Source organism: Denticeps clupeoides, chromosome 2 (assembly GCF_900700375.1).
Source record: "Denticeps clupeoides chromosome 2, fDenClu1.1, whole genome shotgun sequence".
NCBI classification, from domain to species: domain Eukaryota; kingdom Metazoa; phylum Chordata; class Actinopteri; order Clupeiformes; family Denticipitidae; genus Denticeps; species Denticeps clupeoides.
In genome coordinates this window covers 14,944,661-14,964,675 of record NC_041708.1, presented here as the reverse complement: position 1 = coordinate 14,964,675, position 20,015 = coordinate 14,944,661, and the positions used below count along the sequence as shown (strand labels likewise).

The following is a 20,015-nucleotide window of genomic DNA, read 5'->3' as shown; positions in this document are numbered from 1 at the left end:
TGTGGAGGGTTGTAAATAACTGAAAGCTCACTCAGGTACTGTGGGGTGAGACCATTTAGAGCTTTATAGGTCAAAAGTAGGATTTTGTAGTCAATCCTAAATTTGTTGGGTAGCCAGTGCAGTGATTGTAAGACTGGGGGGATTTGGTCAAATTTCGTAGTTCTAGTTAGAACTCTGGATGCAGCATTCTGAACTAGCTGGAGTTTACTGATGCACCTATTTGAGCATCCAGACAGTAGTGCGTAGCAGTAATCTAACCTTGATGTAATAAAGTCATGGACCAACTCTTCTGCATCGTGCATTCAGATGATATTTCTTATTTTTGCAATATTCCTAAGGTGAAAGAATGCTATCCTAGTGATATTATCTACATGTGAATCGAATGAGAGACCTGCATCAATGAGGACACCTAGATCCTTCAGTACTTGGTGAGATAGAAAAGCTATCCAGAGTTATGATGTAGTCAGCCAGCTTATGGCTGTTTGAGACCCAATTACGAGAGCTTCCATCTTATCAGGGTTTAACAGAAGAAAGTTGGTGAGCATCCACTGTCTAATGTCCTTCAGACAATTTTCTATTCTGTTCAGCTGCTGCTTCTCATCTGGTATTGCTGATAAATACAACTGTGTCGTCAGCATAGCAATGAAAGCTAATACCGTGTTTGTGAAGGATGTCGCCTAAAGGTAACATGTATAAGGAAAATAGTAACGGACCTAGGACAGGCACCGATTTATATACTTCATGGATATTGTTGCTGTCTAGGCATGCGCTCAGCTGCTGGGCTATGACTATATATTGGATATTGGTCTATAATTTGAAAGCTGACTGCAATCAAGATCTGGCTTTTTAATCAGAGGTCTAATGACTGCTACCTTCAACGAACTTGGTACGTGGCCGGTGCTAAGCGACAAGTTAATAATTTTAAGGATAGGATTTATAACATTGGGTGCTACTTGTGTAAGGAAACTTGTAGGAAGCGGATCCAATGTGCAAGTTAATTCATGCTCGTTATAATTAATAAATGTGGCAAAACCTCAAGTAAACTTTTTTGACATTGTCATTTAATCAATTTCAGAATAAGGTTGTAACAGGGGTGGGCAAACTATGGCCTGGGGGCCATATCTGGTGGCCTAGCGGTTAAGGAAGCGGCCCCGTAATCAGAAGGTTGCCGGTTCGAATCCCGATCCGCCAAGGTGCCACTGAGGTGCCACTGAGCAAAGCACCGTCCCCCCACACTGCTCCCCGGGCGCCTGTCATGGCTGCCCACTGCTCACTCAGGGTGATGGGTTAAATGCAGAGGACAAATTTCACTGTGTGCACCGTGTGCTGTGCTGCTGTGTATCACATGTGACAATCACTTCACTTCAAAATATCTGGTCTGTTGGTCTTTTTAGTCCGGCCTGCTGAAGATTGGTATTGCATTGCCAAAATAAAGTTTTAATTATGACTGCTCTCATTTTAACTCGTCCTGTCATGCCTGGCGCTCCATGCTGAAGCTCAAAAGATGCAGTTTTTTTGTTATTGCACCAGAAACGAAGACAGTGTCTGGATTGTGGGACAGCTTTGACCATGATGTTAATACATGTATAAACAATATATTCTTGACTAAATAAAAAAGCTGTGTGCATGCCCACATGCTCTCGCTCTGTGCTCTTTCTGGCTAGAATAAGAGCTTTTTATTTGTACAAGCTAGTAACCGAAGTCTACGACAAAACATGCTTATTTTTTACTTATTGACTAGAGAGAACAAACAAAACTTGACTTTTTTTATTTTTATGTCTGATATGTATGACAAATACATATGACAAATTTTAAAGGTCAATGTGGCCCCTGAGCCTGAAGTTTGCCCACTGCTAACATAACAAAATGTGGAAAAGGTCATGCGCTGTGAATACTTTTTGGATGCATTGTATGTTCAATGTTGTAAAAGTCCTTCTTTTGTAGTGCTGGTCTTAACAATATGACATTTTACTCTGTAATATAATATAATCTTGATATTATAATTATATATATACACACGTGGACAAAATTGTTGGTACCCTTCAGTCAATGAAAGAAAAACTCACAATGGTCACAGAAATAACTTTAATATGACAAAAGTAATAATAAATAAAAATTCTATGAAATTTAACCAATGAAAGTCAGACATTGATTTTCAACCATGCTTCAACAGAATTATTTAAAAAAATAAACTCATGAAACAGGCCTGGACAAAAATGATGGTACCCCTAACTTAATATTTTGTTGCACAACCTTTTGAGTCACCTGAAATGGTTTTCCAACAGTCTTGAAGGAGTTCCCAGAGGTGGTCTGTGGTCCAGCTCACCCCAAACCATCTCGATTGGGTTTAGGTCCGGTGACTGTGGAGGCCAGGTCTCCATTTTTTGTTAAGTACATCAGCAGCCTGGCCCAGGAAGAGAAAGAGAAAGAAAAGGGACAGAAAGCTAGTGTAGGGGAAAAGAGAAGCCAGCAGCCCACAAAAGAAAATTAATTTATACATTTGACTCCGAAAAAGTTCCCACAGACCAATCAGGATTTGCCCTTTGATGTCTTTGTCTTGTCTTTCTCGCCATGACACCTCAAGCCATTTGCTCGCTTTTCACACCTTTTGTTTGAGGGGTGTCTCACTTTGACAGATACAAAATGCTATGGACCTGGGATTTCCCATCTTACAGATGCAATATTAAATATATGGAATCTATTGCTGTGTAGCAGTTTGTGATTCTGCTTTTAAAAAATCTCTTTCCTGGATACAGAATGCATTGCAAAGTTCATGTTTAATGAACAGTGTAAATACAGACAGTTAGTTTATTACCTTCTATCAATTCTGAAAGTGTTTTTTGTGTCTTTGTGATACACAGCATATCATAGCACAGCACAATGTGCACACAACAACCCTCAGTGAGCAGTGGGCAGCCATGTGGGGATTGTACCTTGCTCAAGGGCATCTCAGTGGCACATTGCTGGTGTACATACTGTATCTGGATCCAGAGCTTGGATCCCACCTTAAAACAAGCTTTGCATGCAGACACCAGCAGTGTTAAATGGGCACGATTAAAAATATATACATATATTTTTACCTCCGAATTTAACCTCAGTCTCCCAACCAAGACATGGTGAGAACTTACATGTGAGTGTAGTAATGCATGTAACACTGTTTGTTTCAATTCAGACCAAAGGCATTGAGGAGATCGCCAAGAAGACTCAGGAGCTTTCCAAGGAAAACAAGAAGCGACAGAGGGTGGTGGTTTTCACCCAGGGCAAGGAGGGCACAGTAATGGCCAAAGGTAAGATGAAGAAAAGTGAAAAAAGTGAGGGAGAAACAGCGTTACTTCTCTCAAGCAGGGGTTATACTAATACAGCTCTTAATTATCCACAAATATATTCAGTCCTGTATGCTCCTGACTGTTTTCAAGGGTGAGTAGGTCCTTTTTAGACCTAAAATTAAAAAAGGCATATAATGCAATTTATCATGTAGTATGGTGTGTTCTCTATTCTCAATTAAATGGCTTTACATTAGGTTTTTTTGCTTGTCTTTTATAGCACTGAAAAAGTGCAAAACACCCAAAGAATAACTTTGCCATGCAGGGAGCATGTGAACAGCATCCAATAGTTTTTTTCATGCTCGCATAGCTTAAACAATAATATACATGACAATGCATTCACATTTGGAAAAAATAGATTTGCACGCTCTCTGCACTTGAAAAGTTCCAAATACATTACAAGGGTGCAGACCACCTTGGGACCCTAATTCCTCTCCAACCATGTTGACCTCAGTGTATCACTCACCTCACCTTCTCCAACAACGCTGATGCGACACTCATCAGTGAACAGGACGGTAGACCACTGCTTTATTATCCAGGTCACATGGTCTTGTGACATTCACAGCGGTGTCATTGTAGTCACTTGCAACGATCATCTGGCATTCAAGCCAAAGCGGTGGAGTCGGTTGCGATTGGTTTGTCTGGAAACCCTAGTACCACTAATGCAACTGTGTGGCAGTTGCATAACAATGTCTGAGTGCATAGGTACTGGTCCTTAGGTACTGGTCATCATTGCGGTCTGTCACTCATGGGGCTCCACTCCTGGGTCTGTCATGAACTCTGCCAGTGAGTTCTGTGTCTAAATGCAAGTCTTCTGATGACACTTTGAGACACAAGTTCACGAGCAACATCTGACTGCCTGCCACCCGAAGGCGCGCCAATGTTGAAATTGATGCCACATTGAGAAAGGTTGTCTCTTGGTATTGGCCCCAAGTGAAAGTGAAGTGATTGTCATTGTGATACACAGCACAGCACACGGTGAACACAACGAAATGTGTCCCCTGCTTTTAACCCATCACCCTTAGTGAGCAGTGCAACCATGAAAGCGCCTGGGGAGCAGTGTGTGGGGACTGTACTTTCCTCAGTGGCACCTTGGCAGATCGGATTCGAAACAGCAACCTTATGATTACGGGTCCAATGTCTTAACCACAAGGCCACCACTGCCCCACACACCTGTTTACAATCCCGCTTACCATTGTGTTCCTGAGCAAGACACTTAACCCTAACTATCTCAAGGGGGATTGTCCCTCTAACTACAGATTGTAAGTCTGATAAATGTCATAAACGTATATGGTACAGAAATATGTGGTAAGCAAGTGCAATAGTGACACTAGCGCATACCTTTTTCCACACTGTTTATGTTGCAGATTTATTCTAAAATAAATTAAATGCATTTTCCATTAAAATTCTGGAAAGGCACACAATTGCCTATATAAGGTCCCACAATTGACTGTTCATGTCAGAGCATAAACCAAGCATGAAATCAAAAGAAATGGTCTGTAGACCTCAGAGACAGGAGTGTCTCGAGGCACAGGTTACAGAAAAATGTCAGCTGCTTATGAAAGGTGGGAGAAGTTCAAAACCACCAGGACTCTTCCTAGAGCTGGTTGGCCACCCTAAATTGAGTGATTGGGGGAGAAGGGCCTTAGTCAACGAGGTGACCAAGAACCCAATGCTCACTCTGTCAGAGGTCCTCTGGACAGAGGAAAACCTTTCTCTGCAGTAATCCGTTTCAGTAATATGAAGTGAAAGTGAAGTGATTGTCATTGAGATACGCTGCAGCACAGCACACGGTGCACACAACGAAATGTGTCGTCTGCTTTTAACCCATCACCCTTGGTGAGCAGTGGGCAGCCATGTCAGGCACCCGGGGAGCAGTGTCTGGGGATGTGCTTTGCTCAGTGGCACCTTCACAGATCGGGATTCACACCAACAACCTTCTGATTACGGGGCCACTTCCTTAACTGCTAGGCCACAGCCCAGAGAAAGTATTGAGGAAAGTCTGTGAATGCTTATGTATACATATGCATGTGATTATTTAATTATTTAATCCATTTTGAAATAAGGCTGTAACATAACAAAATGTGGAAAAAGTGATTCACTGTGCCACACTAATAGATTTCCTATTGTTGAGGATGCTCTCTATCCATGCTATGTGAAATATAATCAATTTAGTTTGACATCATTAATGTTCTAATTTCTGCACGGTCTGTTTTATTGAGCACATTTGATCGTTATACCAAAGTATCAACTTTTTTTTTTATTTGATTGGAGCTACATTATCTAATTTATTACAAAGTGTTAATTCTAGGCTTTTAGTTGCTTTGTCGAGTTCAGCAGGGTTTGAGGGTGAGTTGATCAGTGTTGATAAATATGGGAGGATATTAATAAAACATTTGTTGCGAACAATTAAGACTTCATCTACAGATACTGTGACACCATTGAGCTCTCACAGCCGGTGGCAAGGCACCTAATCAAGACTCCCTGAAAAGCAGGTCTGCAGCACCCAGTAGATGCTGCGACATTGATACGGTCCTTTCCTTACACGAGTTTGTGTTTGTGTTCCATGCCTTATGCCCCATGCCTTCAGGTTGCTTTAAGTTTTTTTGTGTGTGTTTTTCAGCCATTGTGCCTGTTTTTTGTTTCTTTTAATAATAAATCATTGTCTCCAAAATGTCCTCCCTGGTTGCAAGATACAACCAGGTTGGAAATAAAGTCGTAAGGTCCTGGGTGTCTGTAAATAATAAAATAGTGGGATAAACTCTGTATAAACAATCTCAAAATAGTCTAGGTTTATGTGTGATCCCAAGTTTATCATTGTAAATTACTGCGACGCCACCTCCTTTTTCAGTTAAGCGAGATTCGTGTACCTGCTTGACTTGTTTGATGCTATTACACACAGTATTTAAGATACCTCTCCAACTGAGCGACTTATTAAAATGACAAAGATATTCTGATTTTAAGCAAGTTTCAGTCAAGCACAGTACAACAACCCCCTGGTGTGTAATAATTTCATTAACACAGTGCTTTAGGCATAAGAGATCTAACATTTAATTGTCCTATTCTGATATCGGAGGTGGTTCATTTACGATTAATACATTGCTGACACTGACATAAGTTGCCAAGCGTCAGCACATTTATGTGTTTTATTATTAATATTCCTTTTTCTTGCAGGAGCTCTTGTTTTATGAGAGTACGTTATGGACACAGAGTAAATAGCGTACAAGGTGCGTGGTGGCTCTGCACAAAATGGCAGGCACTCTGTTTAGCCAGTCTGTCTGCTGCCTCGTCTCAGCTTTGATGAGTTTTAATTTTTGGTTTTAAGGCTATAAACCAGATTTTAGATAACTGAGCTGTGTCCTCCCAGTTGAGATGGATGCAATCTTGCCCAAAAAGTTTCATAAGTTTCAAAAAGTTTTCATAGACGACACTCCGAGTATTGTCTTAAGAAATTGCTTGGCCCAATATTGTGTTTGTGATTTGTGTCCGTATCAAGCAAGGCTTTTTTGTTGTTGATTTTTTTTTGCAGGTGGAAAGGTGGAAGTATTCCCTGTGGTGAAGATGAACCCAAGTGAGATTGTGGACACAAACGGTGCTGGGGATGCATTTGTTGGCGGTATGAGTGACATGTTTTAAGTGTTACGTGTTTTGATTGCCTTAGAAATGCTGACAATTGCAGAGACATTCTACTAAAAATAGCCATCTTTAACTGATAAGTAGATGGTAGTTTGTGTAATATAACTGGGAGAAATAGAATTTGATTCGTGTGTAATGATGTGTGTGTAATAGTTAACGAAATATTGCTTTTCCTGATTAGAGGTAAATTAGATCATATTGAGAGTAAGCTGAAAATAAATGTTTGTAGATGGTTAAATTATTAACAATTTATGATCGATGTGTTACATGATTATTACCATCTGTAAATATATTAACTTGTGTGTATGTGTGTGATCACATCATTCTTTCACACAAACCATCTTTCTCGCCCTCTGTTGCACTCTGACAGTAATTGAGCAATACGTGTATTTACTTAGTCATCAGTTTCAGCTGAGTGTTAAAGAGCTTAGGGTGAGAGAGATGAAGAGAATTAAAAAAAATTGAATATCTGTAATTCTAGTTTAGAGAGGACTAAAATGCTTTTTTTAAAATGCTAAAATTCCTTTTTGCAGGTTTCCTGTCAGAACTGGTGCAGGATAAATCTTTGGATCAGTGTATCTACGCAGGACATTATGCCGCCAACGTCATTATCCGCCGTGCTGGCTGCACCTTCCCTGAGAAACCAGATTTCCACTGATTCTGTAATCCACACCATCTTCACTGTATGACTGACCACTTTTATCTTTTTAATTCCCAATTTTCTCCTGAATGCAATGCTCCAGCCAACATTCATCCTACAGTGTGCCTACATTAATGTTATTACTCTAAAGATAAAGCAGAATGATTGCTATAGTATTTCAGCCCTCACTGGTACTTTTAAGTAAATGGGTGATTACATAATATCAGTGTTTGTCTACTCTGAAGGAAAATTTTTGGATTGATTTTCTCATCACACAGTTGTGTGAGTTTGTTGATCTGGAGTACAGCTGATATATTAATTGTGAGCAGAAAAATAATACGTGATGCAGGGAATCCTTTCCATTTTAAATGTAGATATTTAAATGTCAGAATGCAGATGGGAAACGCCAGTCCTATGTGGTCCAATCTGCTTGTGCTTACATTCTTTTTGAAAACAATGTTTTAAAAAAAAAAATACAATAAATATTTTTTGAATTTTGATATCGTTGTATTCTCTTCATTGATGAATCAGAGAGAGAGAGAGAACCACATCAGCTAGAAGGCATAGGAACTCAGAACTGGTCTGTGAATTACTCCTTTATTTACATTTTACATTCTACGGCATTTATCAGACGCCCTTATCCAGAGCGACTTACAATCAGTAGTTACAGGGACAGTCCCCCTGGAGCAACTTAGGGTTAAGTGTCTTGCTCAGGGACACAATGGCAGTAAGTGAGATTTGAACCTGGGTCTTCTGGTTCATAGGCGAGTGTGTTACACACTAGGCTACTACCACCCAGGGATGTCTTGCTAATTTCCTGTAATTTCCACGTTGTCCATTCCATTTGAACAACAGCATGTGAAATTGATTGTCAATGAGTGTTGCTTCCTAAGTGGACAGTCTGATTTCACAGATGTGTGATTGACTTTGAGTTACATGGAGTTATTTTGAGCTGTGTGTGTCAGAAGGTTGCTGGTTCTAGTCTCCGAAGCACTGTCCTCACACACTGCTCCACTGGTGTCTTTCATGGCTGCCCACTGCTCATCAAGGGTGATGGGGGCTAAATATCCAGAGGTGGGAGGTCATACAGGCACTTGGAGACCACACATATATTGCACACAGTACAGGCCAAACGTTTGGACACACCTTCACATTTTCTTTATTTTCATGACCATTTACATTTGATTCATTCAGTAAGAATCTGCCAAACTATTAATGAACACGTGGAGTTATGTACTTAAAAAAAGGTGAAATAACTAAAAAAAAAAACTTGGATTCCAAAGTGAGTCTCGACAGATGCTTAATTTCTTTTTGCTTTATTAAAAATTCTTGAAATCTCATCCAGTCTTTGTTTCTTTACAGCACCATGAAAACTAAATGAAAATACACAGAAACATACACATAACCATACACATAAATAAGAATTACAAATACACATCATGAAAATAAACATACGTCGCTGCACTCACCAAGGTATGCAAACATTCAGCATGACAACCAATTCCTCTGTTATCGTACCAGTGGCCAAGACCAGCTTCGGCAATACACATGCAGCTCAAACTGGGCAACAAACTAATCCAGTGAACAACAGAACATGGCACAGCTCACTTAACAGTCAACATCTGCTGGCTGCATTATCAAACTCCTCCCATGCAAACCACAGCACCAACCACAGGACAAAACACAAGACCACATGGACACACACACACCACTCAATCACAAAATACATGAACAATCAACATTATAGAAAAATATTGTTGGAAAATGTATATAAGTTATCATGCTATTAACCTTTACTACCTTTTTGACATATATATCCCACATGTATTAAACTCTATTAATCCTTTTGACATATATATATATCTCGCATGCATTAAACTATATTAATCTTTTTAATATGCGCACTACATTGAATCATTAGTCTCTTCAGAAACTGGTGGGCTAAAGGCTGTTTGCAGAACAGAATGATCGCGACTTGATAAGAGGAGGCCTGCAGCTGCGGAGAAGCAAGAAAAACAAGAAGACCTTGGCGATGGAGCGTCTACCAAAGAGACAACCCTACATGCAAATTATAAGCTTATTTGGTGTGATCCTGTGATGAATGTACCGCCCTATTATTGAATAAAAAGAGAGGAAGCGGAAGAGACGGCAGAGCTTTTTGGAGGCTGCTGTATTGGTCGTCTCTGATCGCTCTCCTTGCAAGTAAAAGAACTCAACTTCTTCATGTCATTCTTCTCTGGTTTATAAGTGTTGGAACAGCGTACAACTCTAACAAATATGAATTAATTCAATAATAGTATTAATATTTATATCAAGAAAAATGTCAAACCCATAAAAGCACAATTTGTGGTCCTTTACATGCCATGTCATGTTCTCACAACCATACATGATTCCCAAATTCTAAGGACCATCTACAAAACTACAAAAAGGTGCAAATAAGCACAAAAAGCTATTCACTTTCAAGTAGCAGGACTAGCTTTTGTATTGGTCTTTCTATAATTGAGGGTTTACATTGGGAATTCTATTTAAGTGATTTCTGTTCCCCCATTCATACTCTAACTCTTTGAACCAGAGCATCACTGTCCACAGTCGTTTCCACCACTCGTCCCAACTGCCACTGGTTTCCCTGAAGGATTTCTTCTGTTAACATTCAGCTGTTCTGTTAACATTTAGCTGTTAACAATAGCCATGGCCTCGTAAAAGAATGTTCTAAGGCACACATCATCAAGCCTACAAACACATTGGGCCATGGTAGCGTTTAAGACATTTGTAATGGTATTAGATGCTCCCAACTTCCCAAATTTTAATCTTTCACCAACACGAAGTACACCCTCGCTCAAGAATGGATCAAGATGGAAGAGAGGACTGGAACTGGTCAAACCTTGTCCTGCTTCAAGTGTCTTCATCTCTTGGATGAATGACTGATGTTGGACAAGCCTTATTAAAACTTTAGCTGCACTCTCACAGTCCTTAGCAGTTACAACATCTGTAAAACACTTTCGTTCAGTCTTTTAATTCTTGCGACTACCTTAAGGAGTGTTGTCCAAGATGAAAATCTACACAGGCAATCGAGCATATCTGTGCCTCTTGACACGAATGTTTGGACTGCTTTAACCTCAGGGTCACAAACCAAGAGATCAAGTTGTATCCCTCTCCACAGGAACTCAGGACCTGATAACCAATTGGTTGATAGAATTTCTTATGCACAGTTCCTAGAGGAGTAGTCAGCTGGGTTTTCTGCTGTATCAACATAATGCCACTGGCTGGGGTTAGTGTTGTCTCTTTTCTTTTTTTTTTTTTACGGCATTTATCAGACCCCCTTATCCAGAGCGACTTACAATCAGTAGTTACAGGGACAGTCCCCCCCCTGGAGCAACTTAGGGTTAAGTGTCTTGCTCAGGGACACAATGGTAGTAAGTGGAATTTGAACCTGGGTCTTCTGGTTCATAGGCGAGTGTGTTACCCATTAGGCTACTAACACCCTCTTATTAGCTGTAAACGATTTGCTACAAACACATGAAACCGTCGTGCTTCATTGTTGATATATGCTAGAGTGACTTGAGAATCTGTCCAGAAGAACTGTCCAGAAGAACAAAAAAAAAAAAACGAGCCACAATCACAGCAGCTGAAAGTTCTAAGCAAGGAATACTTGTGACCTTTGATGATGCAATCCTTGCCTTAGCCATGCCGAAACTGCAATGTACTTTGATGTGGTCACTCTTGTATCGAAGGTAGGAACAGGCACCATATCCCACGGTACTAGGGTGGTAGTAGCCTAGCGGGTAACACACTCGCCTATGAACCAGAAGACCCAGGTTCAAATCCCACTTACTACCATTGTGTCCCTGAGCAAGACACTTAACCCTAAGTTGCTCCAGGGGACTGTCCCTGTAACTACTGATTGTAAGTCGCTCAAACTACTGATTGTAAGTCGCTCTGGATAAGGGCATCTGATAAATGCTGTAAATGTAAATGAATGTACTAATGACTGAAAAATGGTGCAATTCGACGCTCACATTCTTGCCGAAGTGTGATGGATAGTAGCATCTAGGGATTAAAACTTCTCTCTGCCCTTCAAGACCTGTCTTCCATTCCTCCCAACGTGGACTCTAGTCCTCAGGAAGTGGCTCATCCCATTTGATGCTCCTGCAACACAGCTCCTGAAGAACACATTTTACACTCAAAATAAATGGGGCGACAAACCCCAACGGATCATACAATGAGGCTATAACTGAAAGAATGCCACAACGAGTATCAGGTTTGTTTTTCAAGTTTACATCAAAACTATATTGATCACTTTCAATTAGCCACTATTAGCCACTAAATGCCCAGCCCACCACTGAATCTTGATTGAGGTCAAGGCGTTCAACACTTGTCGCTCTTTCGGATATAGCCACACAGCCAAGAACTTCTCTCTTATTTCACTTGAACTTATGGAGCCTTAAGTCTCCTTCTTTACAAAACTGCTGCGCTTCAACAATCAGCTCAGAGGCTTCTTGGATTGAAGGAACACTCACTAGCCCATCATCCACATAGGAACTGTTTGCCACAAAGGCTCCTGCAGAGTTTTGCTGTGCCAAATACCTTTAACCAAAATTGGCACATCCTGGAGAAGAAGTAGCACCAAAAGGATGTACTGCCATCTGATATTCTGTAGGCTCACAATCAAGATCTCCATGCTCCCACTATAGAAACCTTAAAAAGCTGCGATTCTCAGGTGTAACAAAGAATTTATGGAACATTCTTTCGATATTGCAGATAATGGCCACTGCCTCTTTGCTGAAATGACAGAGAACTCCCACCAGTGAATTAATTGGGTCAGGACCTGACAATTGTGTGAAATTTAAGGATATGCCACGAAATTTAGTTGAGCAATCAAAAACAACTCTTAGCCTGCCAGGTTTCTTATGATGGTACACACCGTGATGAGGTATATACCAAAGGACCTCTCCCACCGCTGCCTCTGGAACTGGCTCTGCATCACCATTATTGATCACATCTTCCATAAAGGCCTTGTAATGATCATGGAACTGCTGATTAGCTTGTAACTTCCTCTTTAAATGATTAAGGCGAATATTGGCCAAAGTGCACGTCATCTTGAGAGACAAGTTTGCCCTCAGAGTTTCTTTCACTGAAGTCTGACTGCAAAACTCTCAAAATGTCTGTAGTGGATGGAACAGCAATTTCCTTCACTGCAACTCTGTGCACAAACATGTGGTTTCCTTGTCTATCCAGATGGGGGTTTACTGCTCCAATGATACTCCATCCCAACTCAGTCTTCTGTGCAAACGGCTCATTTTCATGACCAATGATGACTTCAAGGGGAGCTAAAGCTGAAGGACAGTTACATCTGATTAGCAGTCCCACATCACAGTCTCGGAGTGCTGACAGTTCATTTGCAAGGTGTTTAAGATGAGACCACTGCATAGCTGTAGCTGCTGTTAGTGCACAAGATTTATCGACTGGAATAAAAATATGTGTATATGCTTGCCAAAAACAGAATGTAATTATTTCCTGAAAAAAAACTTCTAACTTGCAAGCATCCAACACTTTGTCTAGATATAACAGTGTCTACAGATGTCATTGTACTGAGTTTCAACTGCAGTGGTTGAGTAACTAACTCCAACTCTCTAACAAGGTCTTGCAAGACAAAATGTTGAGTCACTATGTGTATCAAGAAGAGCATATGTGAGAATTTCCTTTTCAGGTTAATTCACAGATGACAAATAAACAGGAACAATACTTGAAGTAACAGACGCCTTTTGAATCAACGCATGGGAGTTAACTTTTTGAACTTCTTTGGTCACTTGCCTTTCTGCAGAAACAGAACCTTTCATTACGGCTTCCCCAGGTTTCTTCTCTCTCTCTTTGTGCAAACAGGTTGGATGGCGACGGCCACACACCCCGCAGGTATGTCTGGTCATGCAGTCTTTAATGAAATGACCTTTACACAAACATCCAAAACAAAGATAATTCTGATGTATAAATGCCCTTTTATCTTCCATCGACTTGGCAGCACAGACTGAGCATTTAGAAATGCCATGCAATTCATCCTTATATATGAGGCATGGTTACTTTGGCTTATATAAAGACACACTTCTTTTTTTTGTTTTTTATGTGTAATCTTTTGATTGAGCACTTGTGCTAAAGGTCTTTGCCTTTTTAGGCAGCTTCTCCTCTGCTGTTCTTGAACTTAAAATGAAGGTAGAAGTGATGGGGTTACAGGCTAAACGAGCTTCCTTAAACACAAACTCTGTGAAGCGGTCGAAGGCTGGATATGCTTCTGTTGTGTCAAGTTCTCCTACAACAATCCTACTCCATTTTTGTACGATCCAATATGGCAATTTTCTCAACATCTTATGATGTTCCTCGCAGTCATTTAATATACTCAGGCCTTTAACATGAGGCATAGCTTCCACACAGCTTTTCAAGATATCTGCAAATTCTCTTAATGCAAGAGAATTGTATGAATTAATCTTAGGCCATTTCATAAGCTTGTCTCTGAAAGCTTTCTGTTCAATAAATGGATTTCCATACTGATTGTTACGTCCCTGGACGTATGCTCCCACGTGTTCTGTGTGTCTGGCTGTGTTTTTTGTGTCCTGTCCCTTTTAGGTTGACTCTTGGGAGGAGTTGAGGCCTACCAGCTCCATCTGTCATTGGTCACCTCCACCTATTTAAAGAGACTTCAGATGGTGTTCGGGAGGTCCCTAGGGTCTGCTAGGCCCTTATGCTTTTGGGAGGTCCCCAGGGTCCACGGAGATCTGCATGGAGCTCCGTTGGGGATCTCATTCGTGTTTCTTGTTGCTTTGTGTGATAGACCCTTTGTTGTTAGCCTGTTAGCTGTTAGCCTGTCATGTGCCGTTTTTGGTAACTTGTACGTGTTTTAGTTATCCCTGCTGTTATCCCATCCCTTCCTTTAGGCTGTTTTGATGTTGGTTAGCTGTCCTGAGTCCTCTGTCTTATTGAACCTGTTAGCACACTGTAAATAAAAGCACTGTTTGTATCATTTGTTTGGTTGCATGTGTAACAGTGGACCTCCTCCTCTCCACACCCTTGTTGCGTTTCTGAGACCCCTAGACTTAGGAACGTGACACCGATCTTCTAAAACAGCCCAGGCACCCTCATATGCATCTTCAGAGCTTTGGTAAAAGAACCCTTCTACAGCTTTACGTGCCTCTCCTACAAGGTAGCATTTCAAGTAGAGCATCTTGTCACAGGCAGGGATAGATTTCCTGCTAATTAAATTTAGGAATGACATCTTAAAATCACCAAACGTCAAAGGATCACCAGCAAACACCATAGGTTCAGGAACCGAAAGACAAAGTAAGCTTAAAGAACTTGCAATTGCTTCAGCCAAGATGGCCGATGAGCTCTGCGATGATACCTGTGGCTGTAACAATGTGACTCCTCTGCTTCTTGGTTTACTTGAATTCATAACTGTAGTGGGTTCAACAACAGGAACGGTCTCGCAGAACTCTCCAACCACATTCTCCACTTCACCTTCAAGTTTATTATATGTTCGAACCCTAGCTGCAGCCACCTTGACATCCATGTCTACTTGCATTTTCTTCAGCATAGTTTTCTCTTCTTCTAGCTTCATTTCAACCATCATCTGGTTGAGTTTCTAATCTGTTGATCTTGCATCTCCTGCATAGACTTTGCTTGTTCTAATTTAGCTGCAAGACCCTCTTCTGCATCTGCTCGTTTACTGGAAGCTTTGGAGTCAGCAGCAGATGCATTATCAAACCCCGCAGGCTCTTCTGAGATGACACTTGCAGTGTTTGTTACGCCGAAGATAGATTGATATTCTTCTTTATTTAAAATCACCCGCACTCTTTCCTTTTCAACCTCTGTTTTAAAGGTACCAGGAATAAAACATGCTTCCATCAGTTTACTGACTAAATCACATTTCTCAGTTGTCAGCGTATTACAAGCATCCAGTTTTTGCACAATCTCTGGAGTGTTAGTTGAATTGCGCTGGAGTGGCTCATAATTCTGATTTATCAAATCCACGTTGAATGAGTTGAATTATTTTATCCAGATCCTCTTTCAAACAGAATTTCTTTAGAGTTTTCCTACATTCCTTTGCAATTTGCTTCCAAGAATGCTTTTTACGTCTTTTAGCTTCTTCTTCACGCATCTTTCAGTGAATCGCCTCTCACGAGAACCAGTGACTATTTCTTGCGTGAGGAAAAAAAAATTCTTCTGTTGGAGAGTCTTCAGATAAGTCTCTCTCATCAGTGGATTTACTCTTTACTACTGACACTGACATTGTTCATGTAATTATAATGATTAATCAAACTGACACGCAAACCACAGCACCACTACAGGAAAAAACACAAGACCACATGGACACACACACCACAAATACATGAACGACCCAGATTATAGAAAAATATTAATGAATACAATAATAATATTAATATTTATATCAAGAAAAATGTCAAACCCATAAAAGGACAATTGAGGTACTTTACAGCCACCCATTGCTCTGATTACTTCTTTGCACACTCTTGGCATTCTCTCGATGAGCTTCAAGAGGTAGTCACCTGAAATGGTTTTTCCAACAGTCTTGAAGTTGTAGCCCCTTTGCCTTCACTCTGCGGTCCAGCTCACCCCAAACCATCTCGATTGGGTTCAGGTCCGGTGACTCTGAAGGCCAGGTCTCCACTTTTTGTTATCTACCAAATCTACCAATGTAAATGGTCATGGAAATAAAGATGTGTCTAAACTGTACTTTATATACAAATTTTTTTCTTAGATGCATTTGTTTGTCAATTTAACCCAGCTATGAGGGATGCACATGCCAGTATATGTCTATGTCCCATTTTATTATCTAAAATGTGTTTAGGATATATAATGCTCAAAAGAAATAAAAGGGAACACAAAAATAAGACATCTTAGATCTTTGATAGCCCTACAGTTGACCCATTTGACCCTTCTGCCCACAAGGAAAAACTCCACTATAAAAAAAACTCTATCAGAAAGAAAGGACTAATACAGAGAGGGAGACCATTTCAGGGTACAGTAAACCTGTAATTGGTATTAGTGCAAGGTTGCAGATGATTTGTCCAAGAAAAGAAAAAGGCACCCAGGGAGCAGTGTGTGGGGATGGTGCTTTGCTCACCCCAGGCCGGTCTACCACCAGCCTCCCACTTCCCCCGATCCCTTCTTTACATGCCTGCTGTTCCTCTGGATGCCACTACACATCTGTCAGCTACAATTGACATGCCCCCAGCCTCTAGGTCCTCGACAAAGGCTGGACTATACAGGATTGTCCAGAGGGTCTTGGACATGTGAGAAGAAGGTTAGAGGGTGGTCACAAGGCATCATAACACAGCTGCTATTTACATTTATGGCATTTATCAGACATCCTTATTCAGAGCGACTTTAAATCAGTAATTACACAAACTGTCCGCCTAGAGCAATTTAGGGTTAAGTGTATTGCTCAGGGACACAATGGTGGGGTTGAACCTGGGACTTCTGGTTCATAAGCGAATGTCTTACCCACTAGACTACTACCACCCAGGTGCCCCCCACCTACAGCTGCACAGTGTGACATTGACGGGGCAGATTCCCCCACCACCCCAAATGCCCCCCGTGCTATCGCCCGTCTGGCTGTTTACAGTCTATTGGTATGACGTCTTGCTTTTAAACACCTGCTTTTAACCTGACTTTTAATTAATCAGTTTGTGTTATAAATAGCTCATATGAAAAGCTAAAACCCTACCAAATTATGTTTAATGCATGGAAATGAATAACTTTCATTGAAAATTTATTTATTATTTATTCTAAACAGAAAGTTCACATTTTTACAAGACAAAAGTTTTGTCGCCTATACACGGGGTGTCACGGGTGGGCTGGACATGGCAATGAAGGATGGCGCCGGTGAGGTCAGCTGCCGTCATGACTGCACCGACCGAGTTTAGTTTGTTTTTGTGTTTTAAACCTTCTTTCAACAACCCTACACCGGCAAATCTACCACCATGGAATGCATTAAATACAGTAGAGACACTCTTGTTTCTATTAGTATACAATGCACTTACAATTCGAAGACTTTGACTGCTTTTTGATCCTAGCTGGCCGAGTGAAATCCTGAGGAAGAACAAAGGACGCAACGTGAAGCGGCGGCCCCCGGGGGAAACGAGCCGGCGTCAGAAACAGGCTGAGGGCCCCTGCACACAGCACACCTCTGCCTAGCATCCTGCTCGCCAATGTCCAGTCACTGGAGAACAAGCTCGATGACCTCAGGGCCAGGGTAAAGTTCCAGAGAGACATCCGGGACTGCAACCTTCTCTGCTTCACCGAGACATGGCTGAACCTAGCGGTGCTGGACCACGCCATCCAGCCGGCCGAGTTCTTCTCGGTCCACTGCATGGACAGGACACGCGACTCGGGGAAGACACAGGGAGGCGGAGTGTGTTTGATGGAAAATAACAACTGGTGCAATACACTCGTGGTCACACACTCGTGCTCACCGAATCTGGAACTATTGTCCATCAAGTGTCGTCCCTTTTACCTTCCTCGGGAGTTCACATCAGTCATTGTCAGCGCCGCTTACATCCCACCGAAAGCCTTATGCGAACTGCAGGAGGCGTTCACACAGCACCAAACACAGCACCGGGACTTATTGTGGACTTATTGTGCCAGGAGATTTTAATAATGCAGGCCTCAAACGTGCAGCACCGAATTTTCAACAGCACATCACCTGCCCAGTGGTGGAGGAAGTACTGAAGCTTAGTACTTAAGTAAAAGTACAAGTAACCTGGAAAATATGTACTCAAGTAAAAGTAGAAGTGAAACATCAACAATCTTACTTAAGTCCTAAGTACTTACTTTTAAATTTACTATAAAGTATATTTTTAAGTAAAAGTACTCACACAACCTCTGGGGTTTTGCCATTTTGTAAAAGCATAGTACATATACTGACTTATGCCTGTACTGATGTCATTGCTCGTAATAATTACAAACAATTATACAGTATATGTGTATAAGAAAGTTTGCTGATTGGAAAGTTTGCTACTAACTCCACCACCATCATCAAGTTTGCTGACGACACTGTCGTGGTGGGCCTGATCTCTGACAACAACGAGACGGCCTACCTGGAGGAGGTTGGAAATCTGGTGAACTGGTGCCAGAGGAACAATCTCCACCTGAACATCAGCAAGACAAAGGAGTTAATAGTGGACTTCAGTCAAAGCAGGAGAGGATCTACCAGACCCCTGTCATCAACAGGAGCCCAGTGGAGAGAGTGAACAGCTTCCGTTACCTCAGTGTTAACATCACGCAGGACCTGTCATGGTCCTGTCACATCAACACCGTGGTGAAAAAGGCCCAGCAGCGTCTCTACCACCTCAGACGCCTGAGAGACTGCCCTCCAAGGTGCTCAGGAACTTCTACTCCTGCACCATAGAGAGCATCCTGATGAAAAATATCTCAACCTGGCTCGGGAACAGCACCATGAAGGACAGGCGAGCCCTACAGAGGGTGGTTCGATCATCCGTACCAAGCTCCCTGACCTTCAATATATATACAGCAAACGGTGCTGTACCAGGGCCAGGAAGATAGTGAAGGACCTCAGCCACCCCAACAATGGACTCTTCTCTCTGTTGCGATCAAGGAAGCGCTTTCGCTCCCTGAAGTTCAACACAGAGAGAATGAGGAGGAGCATTGTCTTTAACTCATTTGCACACCTTCACCCTACCAGTTACACATATTTTATGTAAAAGTGTAATATTTGGTTATGTTTGCAATATTTGCATATTGGTTCATTGTATACTTGCAACATTTGCAATACTGTGGTCTGTAGTAGTCGCAAAAAGCATTTCACTACATATCATACCGTGTATGACTATGTATGTGACAAATAAAATTTGAATTTCAATTTGAAATTGAAAGGGAATGGTCCATGAAAGGGGGGGAGGAAGTCCATAAGGACGAGTGGTGGTTGTCCTGCACTGGCGGCATCATGCCCGGGCCAAAGCACGGCTCGTCCATGGGGGACCGGCATCCTGTCCGCCGTCCGCAGGCACCCGTCACTCCGGTCAGTCTCCGGTACGCCCCGCTGGAAAGTTCGCCGCCTCGTCTCGGTTAACGCCGGGAGCAACTGAACCGGTCTCCTCAACCCCACGGTAGCTTTCGTAGGCCATCGAGGTCCGGTCACATGGATTCGTCGGTACTCCCCGCCTCCGGAATCGCCAGGGGGAACATGGACAGCGTGACAGATCCTCTCGACCCCACGGTAGCTTTTGTAGAGTCTTTCACGCTTGGGGAACTGATAAGACATGACATGGATCATGGCGGGGAACTGGCGATTACTGGAGGTGCGAATCCGGACGAGACGGCGGCGTCGGGGGACGTCCATACATAGAACCTTGAACATGGAACTGTGGGGCAGACGTCCTCCAGACCAA

General features: G+C 41.8%; 1 protein-coding gene across 3 annotated transcripts in view; it reads left to right on the top strand.

The window, feature by feature from the left end:
- Positions 1-8,099, top strand: part of LOC114769647 (adenosine kinase-like) — a 43,575-nt gene extending 35,476 nt beyond the window's left edge. For 2 of the 3 annotated variants that reach the window (XM_028962850.1, XM_028962844.1), the window contains 3 exons: positions 3,173-3,287; positions 6,853-6,939; positions 7,493-8,099. In XM_028962850.1, coding sequence (XP_028818683.1) covers positions 3,173-3,287; positions 6,853-6,939; positions 7,493-7,617 — 327 coding nt within the window. In that variant the 3' untranslated portion in view covers positions 7,618-8,099. The remainder of the gene's footprint in view (positions 1-3,172; positions 3,288-6,852; positions 6,940-7,492) is intronic. The other variant, XM_028962859.1, reaches the window with a different exon arrangement.
- The last annotated feature ends 11,916 nt before the right edge of the window (positions 8,100-20,015 follow it).